This window comes from Pygoscelis adeliae, unplaced genomic scaffold (assembly GCF_000699105.1).
Source record: "Pygoscelis adeliae isolate BGI_AS28 unplaced genomic scaffold, ASM69910v1 Scaffold343, whole genome shotgun sequence".
NCBI classification, from domain to species: Eukaryota; Metazoa; Chordata; class Aves; order Sphenisciformes; family Spheniscidae; genus Pygoscelis; species Pygoscelis adeliae.
In genome coordinates this window covers 257,162-269,518 of record NW_008824402.1, presented here as the reverse complement: position 1 = coordinate 269,518, position 12,357 = coordinate 257,162, and the positions used below count along the sequence as shown (strand labels likewise).

The following is a 12,357-nucleotide window of genomic DNA, read 5'->3' as shown; positions in this document are numbered from 1 at the left end:
TGTGGGGACCATTCCCAACAGGTGCCTTGGACACAGCCACACCGATTTGGAGGGTAAGAGGGTTCGGTAACACGGATGAGCCTTCCTTGCCAGCTGGCCTCGGTGCTAGGGAACAGTTTAACTCAGGTACGCTGGGACTAACACGCTCAGCCTTTGAGGATGGGGTCTCACCGGTGGCATAGCCCTTTCTGTGACCCTCTCCTACGCTGGGCCAAGCAATGCAAGAACGACGGGGCTGTACTGCAGGGACACAAGATGCGAATTATAACCCAACCAGTTGAGCAGCAAGAGGGAGAGGCAGGCAACACGCTTCATGTTTTCCTTTGAACCTATTGCTGAGACCATCTTGCTCACTTTTCTTTGAAAAGCAGAGAACTCCCCCTAATTGCTTAATGCAACCCCAGACACCGCTGGTACCCTCTTCCACAGAGTTTAGTTGTTTGCTATTCAATTTAAAAAAATCTTCACAACCCTCACTTCTGGATTTCCCACCTGCAGGAGGAGAATGCGCTGTTTGTGTGTTGAGTCATGTTCCAGCCCAGGGAAACACTGAAATATGTAATTCATATTTTATGCAATATTTAAGTCAATTCTAAAGCCACACTTATTCGCATGACACTTCTCTGGAGAAACAGAGTGAAATAAACTATCCTGGCAGTTGTTTCCAAAAGCCAGGCTACAAAGCCACTATATGCCCATAAAATAATTGTTCTGGGTCTAAAGTAGTTCTGTAAAAAAAAATAATCCAGAGAAACTCAGTTTAAACATGAAAAACTCATTAACTACTGAACTACTGAGGCGGGCTATAGAGAACAGAGTCAAGACTGGATTTCCTATTGCTTTTATGTTACTGGATTTGCATACAGAACTGAAATCCATAGTGTAAGAGTACTGTACCTCCCCTTTGTAATAACATTTATACTGGGGGCAAAGTTTAATAAATGCTGTGATTCCCTTCACCTCAGGATGTCCTATATTTGTGATTATTTAAGCCCTAAATAATGCACAGTCTTTCACACACTAAACGATACCACTGCTTTGTCCCTAGAAGAGTTTCTTACTCGCCTTGCACTTCCCTTCCAATACGTCCAAATCAGACCCGAGCGTTGTTATTTGCAAAGGAAAAGCCCGTGATCAATCTGAGATTGGGTCTGACAAGCCAGGAATACCAGTTTGTTTTAACGTGCAGGGCTCCACAGCCAGACGAAAGGTTACAGTACCGGTGATTACGGCACCTCGGGTACCTGCACACCGGTCATTTCTTCCTCTACGTGGGATCTTGCAGTAGAGTATTACTAAAACACTTGGAAAGGAATTCACCTGCAAAGAAAAGGCTGAGTCTTGTTAACCCTCCTGCTCTCACATCTTTATTCACTGTACCCATTGCTTTTTGCGCAAAGGAATTCTGCTGGTTCTGTAGAGAAACTGTTCATTTCAGTGCATAATGAGTTGATTTGGAATTAGCAGCAGTTACTTAACCCAGGAGATGCGATGAAAAGCCAGTCTTTAAAAGTTGTAATAATAAACCTTCTTTTTTGTACAGCTAACTCTCTATTATTTATGAACTCTAATCCAGTTTGCAGATACACTGTAAGAATCCAGAGGGCTGAAGAGCGGCTGCCGTTAGGTGGGACAACTCAGGGTCAGAGCTGTAGCAGCTGTATTCACCGTAACACCCAACCCACTATTATTTTGGATAATGAAAAGTTGATTGAAAATACACGCTATATAAAAGCCACTTTAAAACACTGTAAATAAATCACTTTAAAATTATATGCAAGCTTTAACAGCTTCAATTATAGCTTCGCAGGTTTATTTAGAACTGAAAAAGGCAGTAACGGTTATGTTCGGCAACAGAAGGCTGAAGGGCTGTAGCAAAGAAATTATTGGTCAGGCAATAAGCTGTGTTGTAAATGTGATGTGAAGGCACTGCAGCAGTTTGCCATAAATGGAATACAAACCGTGGAAGTGAACAGGCTTCATCTGCAGTGCACTGAGCAGGATTCCCATGAGCAGATCTGGCGTTATGTCTCGCAGATAGGAAGCAGAAGGAAAGGATCTTCCTCTCCTCCCAAACACACACACAGCAGCTGACAGTCTATAATTGCACATATAGCATCATACTTCCCCCGCTTTTTATTCCCATCACTAAATTTATCATAAAAAGGCTGGAAGCTATACCCATTAGGCATACCTGGATTAGCATTAAGCAGCAGAAGCAGGTAATTTTAGTGTGGGCTGAGAATAGCACATTTTAAATATAAAACTTAGAATTCTTTTCTTTTTGCTTTCTTACAAATATAGAAAATAAAAAGCAGTGGTGAAGAGAGTTAAAAAAGCACCATTCTGAGCACAGGAACATCATTTTAGCACCTCTAAGTGTCAAACTATGCTTGCAGGAGAAAAGTCTTCCAGCAGTTCTGTGGAGCAGAATTGAGTTTTTGGAAGAATGGACAAGGTGCCTTGAACACTCAAATCCAGCGTTTATAACAAGATGAGAAGCAGGGGTGTTCACCAACACCTTTGGGGACCTCCCTAACTTCAGAAGTTGAGAACTGAATTTAAAGAGAAGACTGCAAAAGAGGGAGAAGGATTTCATTATCTTGAGCTCATCATCTCCGAAGGGATGATGCCGAGAGGTTACAGAAATGGATGGCAATGGTAGCAATAACCAGCAACAATAAAACAATGCTGCAGCAACAGACTCCTGGTAGGGGGAGACAGATGTGGCACTCACTACTTTGCCAAAAATAAATGCCTCCGAGACCACAGATTTGATTCCATTCAAGGCTCTAAATGCAACCACGGTTACAAACCCAGAGGCCTGGGGCGACCCCAGCACCGCGTATTTTCATGCCATAATCCTCACGATGTCTACACACCAGTGGGAAGGCTGATGTCTACAGATAATTTGCTACATGTCCACCCAAAACCTGGCTCTGTCTTTTCACAGTTAGGCTTCTTTCCCAAACTCAGTACCACGTTTTGTTCAAAAAAAGCAGCATGATAAAAAATCTGGAGAGACGCTTTCCACTGTCCACTCAGAAGTCCAGTTTAGAGCATTGCTCACGCCAAAAATCAAGTGATTTCATCCAGTTACTACCATTAAGGACAAAGCAGTGTTAGAACATAGTATTTTCCAGTCGAAGCCGTTCAGCAGTTGCACTCTGCAAGTGTTTACTGACAGGTTCCCTCTTCCCCGATCCAGCTTTCTTGCAAAGGATGAAGAAGCACAAACATGCTGAGTTACAAAGGAGGAATGTAGCAGAAATTTGCAGAGATATTAACAGGCCATGTCAGGGAAACTGAGAAAGCAAACACTAATATGAGAACCAGATGTAAACATAGCTATTTCAAGTTAAGGGGCTTTCCAAAATATGACATAGAGAAATAGAAATCTCAGGGCACTCACAACAGAGTCATGATCCATTCTGCTCTTTATCTAAATTCAACAGATTCTGCATACCTCCCACCCGCCCCAGCCACTCCACGGCTATAAAACCTTTCTGTTAGCTTGTCTGTGGAATCAACCGGCTGACACAAACCATTATTCTAGTGCCACTGGCCAAACAGATGTATAACTTCAACACATTGCTATCTAACTGTGCTTCAAGCCTATTTCTGGCCTTCCTTCAACAGCAGCAGATTGTGGTGCAGAAGGTTATGTTCACTCCCAAGGATCAAATCTAGGAGCAATGAAAAAAGCCTATATATATATAAAAATAAAAATAAATAAAAAACAACACACAACAGTGCCCCAGCATTAGCTACATGCTAGGTACCCACTATAATGAGTAATGTGAACGTGCTGAGGTGTGACTTAAACCAAAGCTGGTGGGAAATTCCTGCCAGGAAAGGAGTTTTGCAGCTTAAGGATTCTCTACCTTGACATACCAAATAATGAAGTAGCTTCTGCCAAACAATGTTACTTCTAGCAGGGAGACTCCACGTCCAAAAGCAAAAAACTAACAATGACTTTCCAAATATGAGGCTTTTTCTGAAGAGAAGCATGTGGGAGGATATAAACTCAGAACAAAAACTGACCTTTTAAAGACAAGGGGGACAAACAGCATCACCACACTTGCATCACTGGAACACACAATTTTTCCTTACAGTGGTAGTTTCCAAAGGATATTTTATTGCCAGGGAATTTGACTTCAGCTTTCCAAACAAATTTAGATTACTCTTCAATTCCTTCTTAGCCATCTGGCAATACAGCTTCTGCTTTTCACTCCTTCTGGACATATCTGGGAGATAAATCATTTACTACCTAAACATGAGACTGCACCACTCCGCACGGTACGTCCAGGCAACAAGGACTATCGGCTTCACAGTGGCTTTGCCATGGAGCCACAAAGAAGCATTCACTAGCACACCGGTGAGAAGGGCTTCAGAAAGGAAGCACTGAGTATGACAGATTCAAGTTGCATCTGCTGAAGCCATCTCCTATTGCCCACGCACAATTCACCTATTCTCTAAGGCAGACAGCCATGTCAACATGACGCAGCCATTAAGGGCTACCCAGACGTCTACTGCTGGATGCAGGAATTTTAATCCAGCAGATCAGGTTTTTTGGAGGATGCCTTCAACCACGTCAGGAGAGACATCCTCCCCGCGGCCTGCTGGATGACTGACAACAAAGTACGATCAACAGCTCCCAGAGGGACAAAGAACCTGCTACAAGTAGTTAAGCAGTTAGAGATATTTTCCCTTTCCATAATTTTGAGCATGTCATGATGAGATAGAGTTTGACAGTTTCAAGCAAAAATTAACATGATGCTCCATTACATGTATAAGCACAAACATATGCTGTTAACCTTTAAAAAGTAAAAAATTATAAACACAATTGGACATAAAACAACAGTGAGATTTATTCTGTCTCTGGGATATAGTCCAGGGAGCAATGCTGTTCCTCAGGCCAATGGGTCTAGGCTAACAGCCACACTGAACGCAACTGGTCCTGTCTCCTGGAGCGGCTGCGCTGCATCCACACTGCACTGGAGGTGGAGAGTTGCATACACATGGCGCCGATCCTGATGCCACCCTATCCATCACACTGCTCCCAGTTCCTTCTGGGAAGAAAGCAAAAGGATCCTGGGGCACCTGTGAGATCGCTGCCAAGTAGGCAAAGGGACAGGACCCTGGGGTGAAATGGGATAATTTGAACTGACTGCACAGGCCTCCCAGCGATGCCAGCAAAAGCCAAGGTATCTGGTGGCTATCTGATGCATTGCTAACCTCAGCACCATTGCTTCAGGAGAAATTACTTGCTGACAACTGAGAAAGATTAGTTTCCTCAGACTACATTGAAATTGCGAGAGTAATTTACTAAACAAGAAGTTAAAGCATAAAGTTACCTTAAATAGTTATGAGCCCATGACCTTCTAAATCATTCCTGGAGGACTCGCTATTTTGCTTCATCTTCCTGGGACTCGCAGATTGGATTTTAGCTGGTTTTGTGTTACTCATCTCCATCACGGACACTGCTTCACATTACACCTTCCTAATTCAGCAACTGGGTGAATTAGAGGAATTAACCTCAACACATTTAGCTGTAACCCTGTAGTCTACATAGCAGACTTGGATTGCTTGGCTTTAAGCACAAACAATATGCTTTCCCAGAGCCGTAAATAGGAACTGGGCAGCCACGCTGGTGATTTAAATGCTGTATCAACAGGGATAGTAGACAGCAAGTCTGATGCCCTTCTCAAAACATTAAGGTTAAGAAAAACCAACACAAGCATATTAGGCTGGAGAACTCATGAGGCAGATCATCTGTGCAGATGTGAAAATTTTTTGTAGAAATATTTGCAGAATGAATTTAAATTTCTACAGTGTCTTCCCCCTCCACCTCCCAAAGATCCCAGGGCACTCCAAACACAATAAAACTGTTCTTCACCATGTTTAAAACTCTATGGCAAAACACTAGCTCATGCTCTTGCAGCAATTTTCTCCTATTTTAGACTCAACTTTATATTGCTAGTTATACACATATTAAAGATGTCCTTTCCTTGCAGCACACACAACCCATTCTAGCATTTTGTTTATAAACAGGACTAAACAGAGCCAATCTCTCACAGCCTTACGTTACACATAATTAAATGCTCTGTAATTTAACTATAGTCACGCAAGTGACGCACAGTACCACCTACGTTACCTTGGACATGGGCCAGATGGCTTCCCTCCCACGTCACACTGCATCTGTGCTAGAAGTAAATATTCAAGGGTAAAACCAGGGAAAAATACTTGCCTCCTTAGTCCCCAAAAGGGACCCTGGGCTAGTAGCAATAAGGCATAGGATGAACAGTACCATACAGTGCTATCTAGATTAAAAGATTTTACTTTCTTATCAGCTAGCAAGAAGTTCACCTACTTTGTCCCCTTTTAGTAGTCAACTTTCCCTTGTAGCTCAGCAAAACAGCGCAGCCCGTGAAGACATACCTTACCATATTAGGCAATCTGAGTCCAGAAAGTGGAGGACTTGGAGCCTTCCTTAGCTTAAAAAGACAGTCCACAGGCATGTCTTCAGCCTGCACAGCACCACGCTTCACTGTGCTGCACTGGGGAAAGCGGGCAATAAAATAGTGGGATCCGGGGTAGTTGCTAGGACTCCTAGGGGTCCCAATACATGCAGTCTGGCTACGACAGGCAAGTCACAAAACACTAACTAAAGCTATTTCTGACCTTTTAGTTGTTTATCAAATCCATCTTTTAAAAAAGGTAAACAGCACGATTACAAAAGCTAACTTGGACGTCTCTGTGGAAGATAAAATGCCACTAAAAGCAAAAATGTAGGTGAGAAATAAAACATACCAAAATCGGGACTCCCAAGTCATAACTCTGAAACAACTATAACATTAAGATGTTTAGTTTGCATACGGAATTCTCCAGGTCTTCCCTTAGAAGTCATGGAATCAAGTTTAGAAATTCAGTCCTTCTAAGACAGAGATTTAGTTTTTATTAGTATCCAGTTGCATTTGGTGGTTTCACGTTAATAGTACAATTAGGCAGAACATGTAATATTTACAAAACAGAGTGGGCTTGAATAGTGTTTTGCAGAATTTAAAATACTCGTGTTTTGTAAATCAAAGTAGAGGGAGACAAGAATGGAGCCTATTTAATACACTTACTGTGATCGTAATCCATAATAATACATTTCAGTGTTATTCCTGCATAAAAGTTAATTCAATTAATGTGTCTGGGTTTTATACTGTACTGTACAGACTGTCCTAGAAGAAGTTCATGGGAACAGATGTTTTCTATGACACTTTTACTGCCCAGAAATTCTTACTTTACCAACATGACACTCAGTGCATTCCCCTGTATTTAAAGCTTTCCCTTGATGAACTATCTAACACATGGGTGAGGCACATTTGTCATGCCACTAAAGAGAAAGGCAAGGAGATAAAAATCTTGAAATGATTACAAACATGTCTCTATTTCTGTTATGTATGTTATGTCATTTAAAATACACTGTTCTTCCAAATTTGTTCCCAATTTCTCCTGCTGTGTAATAGCAATGGCAGAAGTCAGGTGTAAGTCAAAGCCAGAAGAGCCAGGGATAAGGAAAACCCTCTCCAAAATGTAACATCAAACCATTCTCTTTCGTCTTCGCCATTATATCCTTCAAATGCTGCATCCCAGACTAGAGCCACTGATTTATAGCTGCACTGATTGTATTGTATTTGCACTCACTGGCCCCACCACGAATGAAGTCTCGCTGATACTTCACAGTCACTGCCTTGCAGGGAGCAGGAAAGGTTTCCTAATGCCAGCCTACCCACATGGCTTGGACTGGCACTGCTAACGGGATCTTTCGGACTCTCACAATTTTTAATTTCTGAGAAACAGAGTCTAGAGTGTGGCCAAACTTTTTTTCCCCACCTCTGGTTTGAGCTCAGGTTTCTCCAGACCGAACAAAGGCTCCTTCCTCTACATATCCTTCCCATGGGAACCGCGCAAAAAACCTCTCCTAAAGCTGCTTCCCCAGAGGCTTTTTCCAGCTGAAGTCCTTGTGCCCTTGAACATTTATTCCACAATAAAACTTTGTCTGCTCTTCCAACTTTCCACAATGCATCCAAGCAGTCTGCATCACAAGGAGAAAGGCAGGGTTGGTAGCAAAACATGAAGGTTGCCTGACACATCCTATTACGAGACTGCTCACAGTTGCCTAAAACTCAGCCAAAGCGTCTGGGCTGGCTTCCCACGCTGGTGCTCATAAGTTTCAGCCAAAATAATTCATCCACTTCTGAGAATTAGAACAACATGTATTTGCTCCTTTTTCAAAAATTGCATCTACCTTTCCTTTGCTAAACTCCAGCGCTGCATAGTTTGGAGGAGGGAATTCGAGTAGGGCCTTTTTTGGCTCCCATGAAAATCTTCCTAATATCAGCCAAGATATAAACACTGGAGGAAAAAAATAACTGCTCATATAAAATCAGGAGTGTCTTTCGGGGTTTGCAACTAAAATGGGACACTTTAGTGTGTTCAAGTTCACAATTCTGATGGTGGCGCCTGCCATTCTAGAATTATTATTATTGATGAATTAATGATTATTAATTGTACTTCCTGCTTGATACTAGAACTGAAAGCAAGTAGCTGCTCCGTGGCTCTTGCCAAGCTGATGGTCAGTTAGCAGGACAGAAATCTCTCTGATTTGGATGTAAAATAAACTGGGGAAGAGTGATCAAGTGACACGATGCAGGAGGCAAGCAGTAAAGAAAATGAACTGGAAACTGGATAAAAACAAGACTGGGAGAACGGGAAAAACAGCACCATCAGAGTGCAAGAGAGTCTAAACCAGGGTCTAATGTACGTCAGGTGTGTAAGAAAACAGGGGAATGTTGCCATAAAGCACGTGTGCAAAGGGCCCAAGGGAACTGAAGGGAAGTTTCTCTCCTACGAGAAAATCGTGGGAAGTATAAGACTAAAGGATTCCTTGCTATTAACTTGGGGAAAAACAGCATCATTAATTGTAAGAGACTCGGTGACCCTGAATTTTTGGGCAGGAACATATGGTGGGTTCTTATGAAGTGCAATTTACCCATTTACAAGAGCGGTGAGGATTGTGCTGAATACAGTTTTCAGCAATTTTAGGACTAGACTCTAGGAAGCCTCCAAACCTGCAGCCTCAGATACTCTTGTCTTAATTTAGCTAATCTGGGACAACCTCCCAGAAGAACAAGACATTCCCAGCAAGTCCAAAACACAACTGCTGGAAACAAAGTGTCCCTAGTATTATTACGTTTTACACATTACAAAATACCCCCCCTTCAGTCTTACTGTGAGACAGCAGAAACGTCAAAACAATTCTGAGGACGGGAAATGGCTGAATCTTTCATGCAGGGTGAGTGGAAGATTTAACAAAGCTGTGTACCGCTATGAACAGAAACTCCTGTGGGAAGAGCTGGGCTACTCGAAGTAGGTGGTGCTTCCGTGGGAAGGAATATCCCACATTTCATGTTGCAAAGTAAGCACTGGGAAAGCAAAGGCTGGCAGTGAAAGATAAGCACATGCTAAGAGCCATCCCAGCACCATGTGAGTCTCTGGTCCCCACAAGGCTCACCGTGACTTTGCCCTATTTTGACCGAGTATTGCAAAAAGAAAAACAAAAATATACTCTGAAGAGCATCACTGAAAATTTGCTGCAAAGAACCAGTTAACTTTTCAATAAAATGATGCTTCAGTCACTCTACTGAATTGCAAAGTATGTGGAAAGACTACTGTAAATTCAACATTTTCTGGCAAAGATTAAACATCACACAAGCAGGCTGACCCCTAAGCAACCTTAAATTTGCTGTTTTTCCCAGGTCTTGCACATCATGCTTTAATAGTTTGGAAATGTATTTAGCTTTAACATTGTCAGAGTAAGTCATGTTGTCAGGCTCAAATGTGTTTTAGACAAAGACAGATAAAACCGAAAGAAACCAAGGCAATTTGGAAGGACTCAATAATTATTGTAAAAGAAAAGAAACAGCCTCGAAGGATAATGAGACTATTGCAAGAACAGGGGAACAATGAACAATCTCTGATGTGTTGCTTGCCAAGACAATTTCCCACAAGAAAACAAATCCATGAGAAGACAAGAGTGCAGATTTTAGAAATACAAAACATACTGTCCAAAATAACAGCGTCAGGGTGATTCTGAGACACAAGGTCATGAGCCTTCCTCGGGACACCTGACAGCCACGCTTCCCCAGCCATGGCAGCTTCTGGCAGCGCTCTCAGTAAGGCACTCACCCGGGCTTCTGCTCCAGTCCCTCCAGGTTTAAGAAAGTGCCTATGCAGCTCACGAAGAGCCAACTTTTGAACTTAGGCCAGTCTGTAGATACTCTTTATCTTTCAGACGAGAAATCAGTAAGCGATTTGCCACCCAGAACTACCTCCCAGTTTGTACTCAGCTCCTGAACAGAGCCTGAACCTCTCGTATAAACAAGAGTAAAGCCATAGAAGACTTCTTGCTACCAATACTCAAGAGCGAAACACCAACTATTTAGACATATGTTTCCACTCACCCGAGTTTCCTTCACTTCCTCATTTCCATCAACTTCATCATCATCCTAGGATGAAAAGCAAACAATATACTTAGGCAGCCTTGGAGACAACAAAATTTTATCACAGAAAGTTAATGTATTGCTTATGATTTGATGTTAAAGCTAAGAACTCTTCTGTTGAAAGAAATGCCTGTCTAGATGCTTTTGGCTGATTATTGGATCAGGTTTGGTAACCTAATGGCCATTTAGAAGATCTTGGTACTGGGCACAGAATTACTCTCTTGAGATAGCTACTGTAATTGAACGCTCCTGAAGAGTCAGTAGGAGAAGTATTTCCTTAATATACTTAGGGAACAAATCTGACAGTTGGGAGGACTGCATGTCTGAAATGTTGACATAATATTGACTTTCAAAGAATATCCTCCACTTCAAATAGACTCCAGGAGGAAAGACTAGTTATGCCATTCAGAAGGACCTGGACAAGCTTGAGAAGTGGGCCCATGTGAACCTCATGAGGTTCAACAAGACCAAGTGGAAGGTCCTGCACCTGGGTCAGGGCAACCCCTGACCAATCAATACAGGCTGGGGGATGAAGGGATTGAGAGCAGCCCTGCAGGGAAGGACTTGGGGGTACTGGTGGATGAAAAGCTGGACATGAGCTGGCAATATGTGCTCGCAACCCAGGAGGCAAATCATATCCTGGGCTGCATCACAAGCAGCGTGGCCAGCAGGTCAAGGGAGGTGATTCTGCCCCTCTACTCTGCTCTGGTGAGACCCCACCTGGAGCACTGCCTCCAGCTCTGGAGCCCTCAGCATAAGAAAGACAGTGACCTGCTGGAGCGGGTCCAGAGGAGGCCATGAAAATGATCAGGGGGATGTAACGCCTCTCCCATGAAGAAAGGCTGAGAGAGTTGGGGTTGTTCAGCCTGGAGAAGAGAAGGCTTCGGGGAGACCTTATTGCAGCCTATCAGTACTTAAAGGGAGCTTATAAAATAGATGGCAGCAGACTTTTTAGCAGGGCCTGTTGCTAAGGGGGAATGGCTTTAAACTAAAGGGGGGTAGATTTAGACTAGATAAAGGAAGACATTTTTTACACTGAGGGTGGTGAAGCACTGGCCCAGGTTGCCCAGAGAGGTGGTGGATGCCCCATCCCTGGAAACATTCCAGGCCAGGTTGGACGGAGCTCTGAGTGACCTGATCTAGTTGAAGATGTCCCTGCCCACGGCAGGGGGGTTGGACTAGATGACCTTCAAAGGTCCCTTCCAACCCAAACCATTCTGATTCTATTCCAGATAGCTTGCACTTACGCAGCCTCTCTGTAACCCACTGCCTCTTTGTAACAGCTCCAGGATTTCATGGAGCAACGGTAAACTACACCATGGCATCACATCTGACTCCGTATTGAACTCAAGGTATTTCAGAAGTTGTAGCTGCGGTTTCATATAGAGAAAATGGGAAAATGAACTAAAACTCTGAGAAGTGATTTGCCTTCTGCTCTGAAGCTAGTAATATTGCTACGATGATCCAGTAGACAACTGGGCAAGCTGTAAAGCATTTAACTAAAAAAACAATAAGCAAAAAAAAAAAATCACATTTGGCATGCAAGTGAAAAAATGTAAGAATAATTTGAAAATAAGAAAGAGGGGGTGTTCGCAGCAAGTTTTTCAAGAGAAATTCTGAGGTTTCCAGCAGGGCCCTGTTCAATTTGCCTGTAATTCCAAATATTCAACATATCTACTGTTGCCACAGGGAAGACCATTGGGTATTTTTTCCATTGTATTGCGCAGGAAGCCTCTACCCCTGAGTTGTATGAGGAAGGCTATATGTCCATAGCTGGACTAGAATTGTTGCAGACTTCTTAATC

The 12,357-nt window shown here is 42.8% G+C and overlaps 1 protein-coding gene across 2 annotated transcripts in view; it reads right to left on the bottom strand.

Moving 5' to 3' along the window:
- The window catches only part of PPP1R12B (protein phosphatase 1, regulatory subunit 12B), a 92,917-nt gene that overhangs the window by 33,664 nt on the left and 46,896 nt on the right, over positions 1 to 12,357 (bottom strand). For both annotated transcript variants that reach the window (XM_009320358.1, XM_009320359.1), the window contains one exon: positions 10,515 to 10,559. In XM_009320358.1, the coding sequence (XP_009318633.1) occupies positions 10,515 to 10,559 (45 nt within the window). The remainder of the gene's footprint in view (positions 1 to 10,514; positions 10,560 to 12,357) is intronic.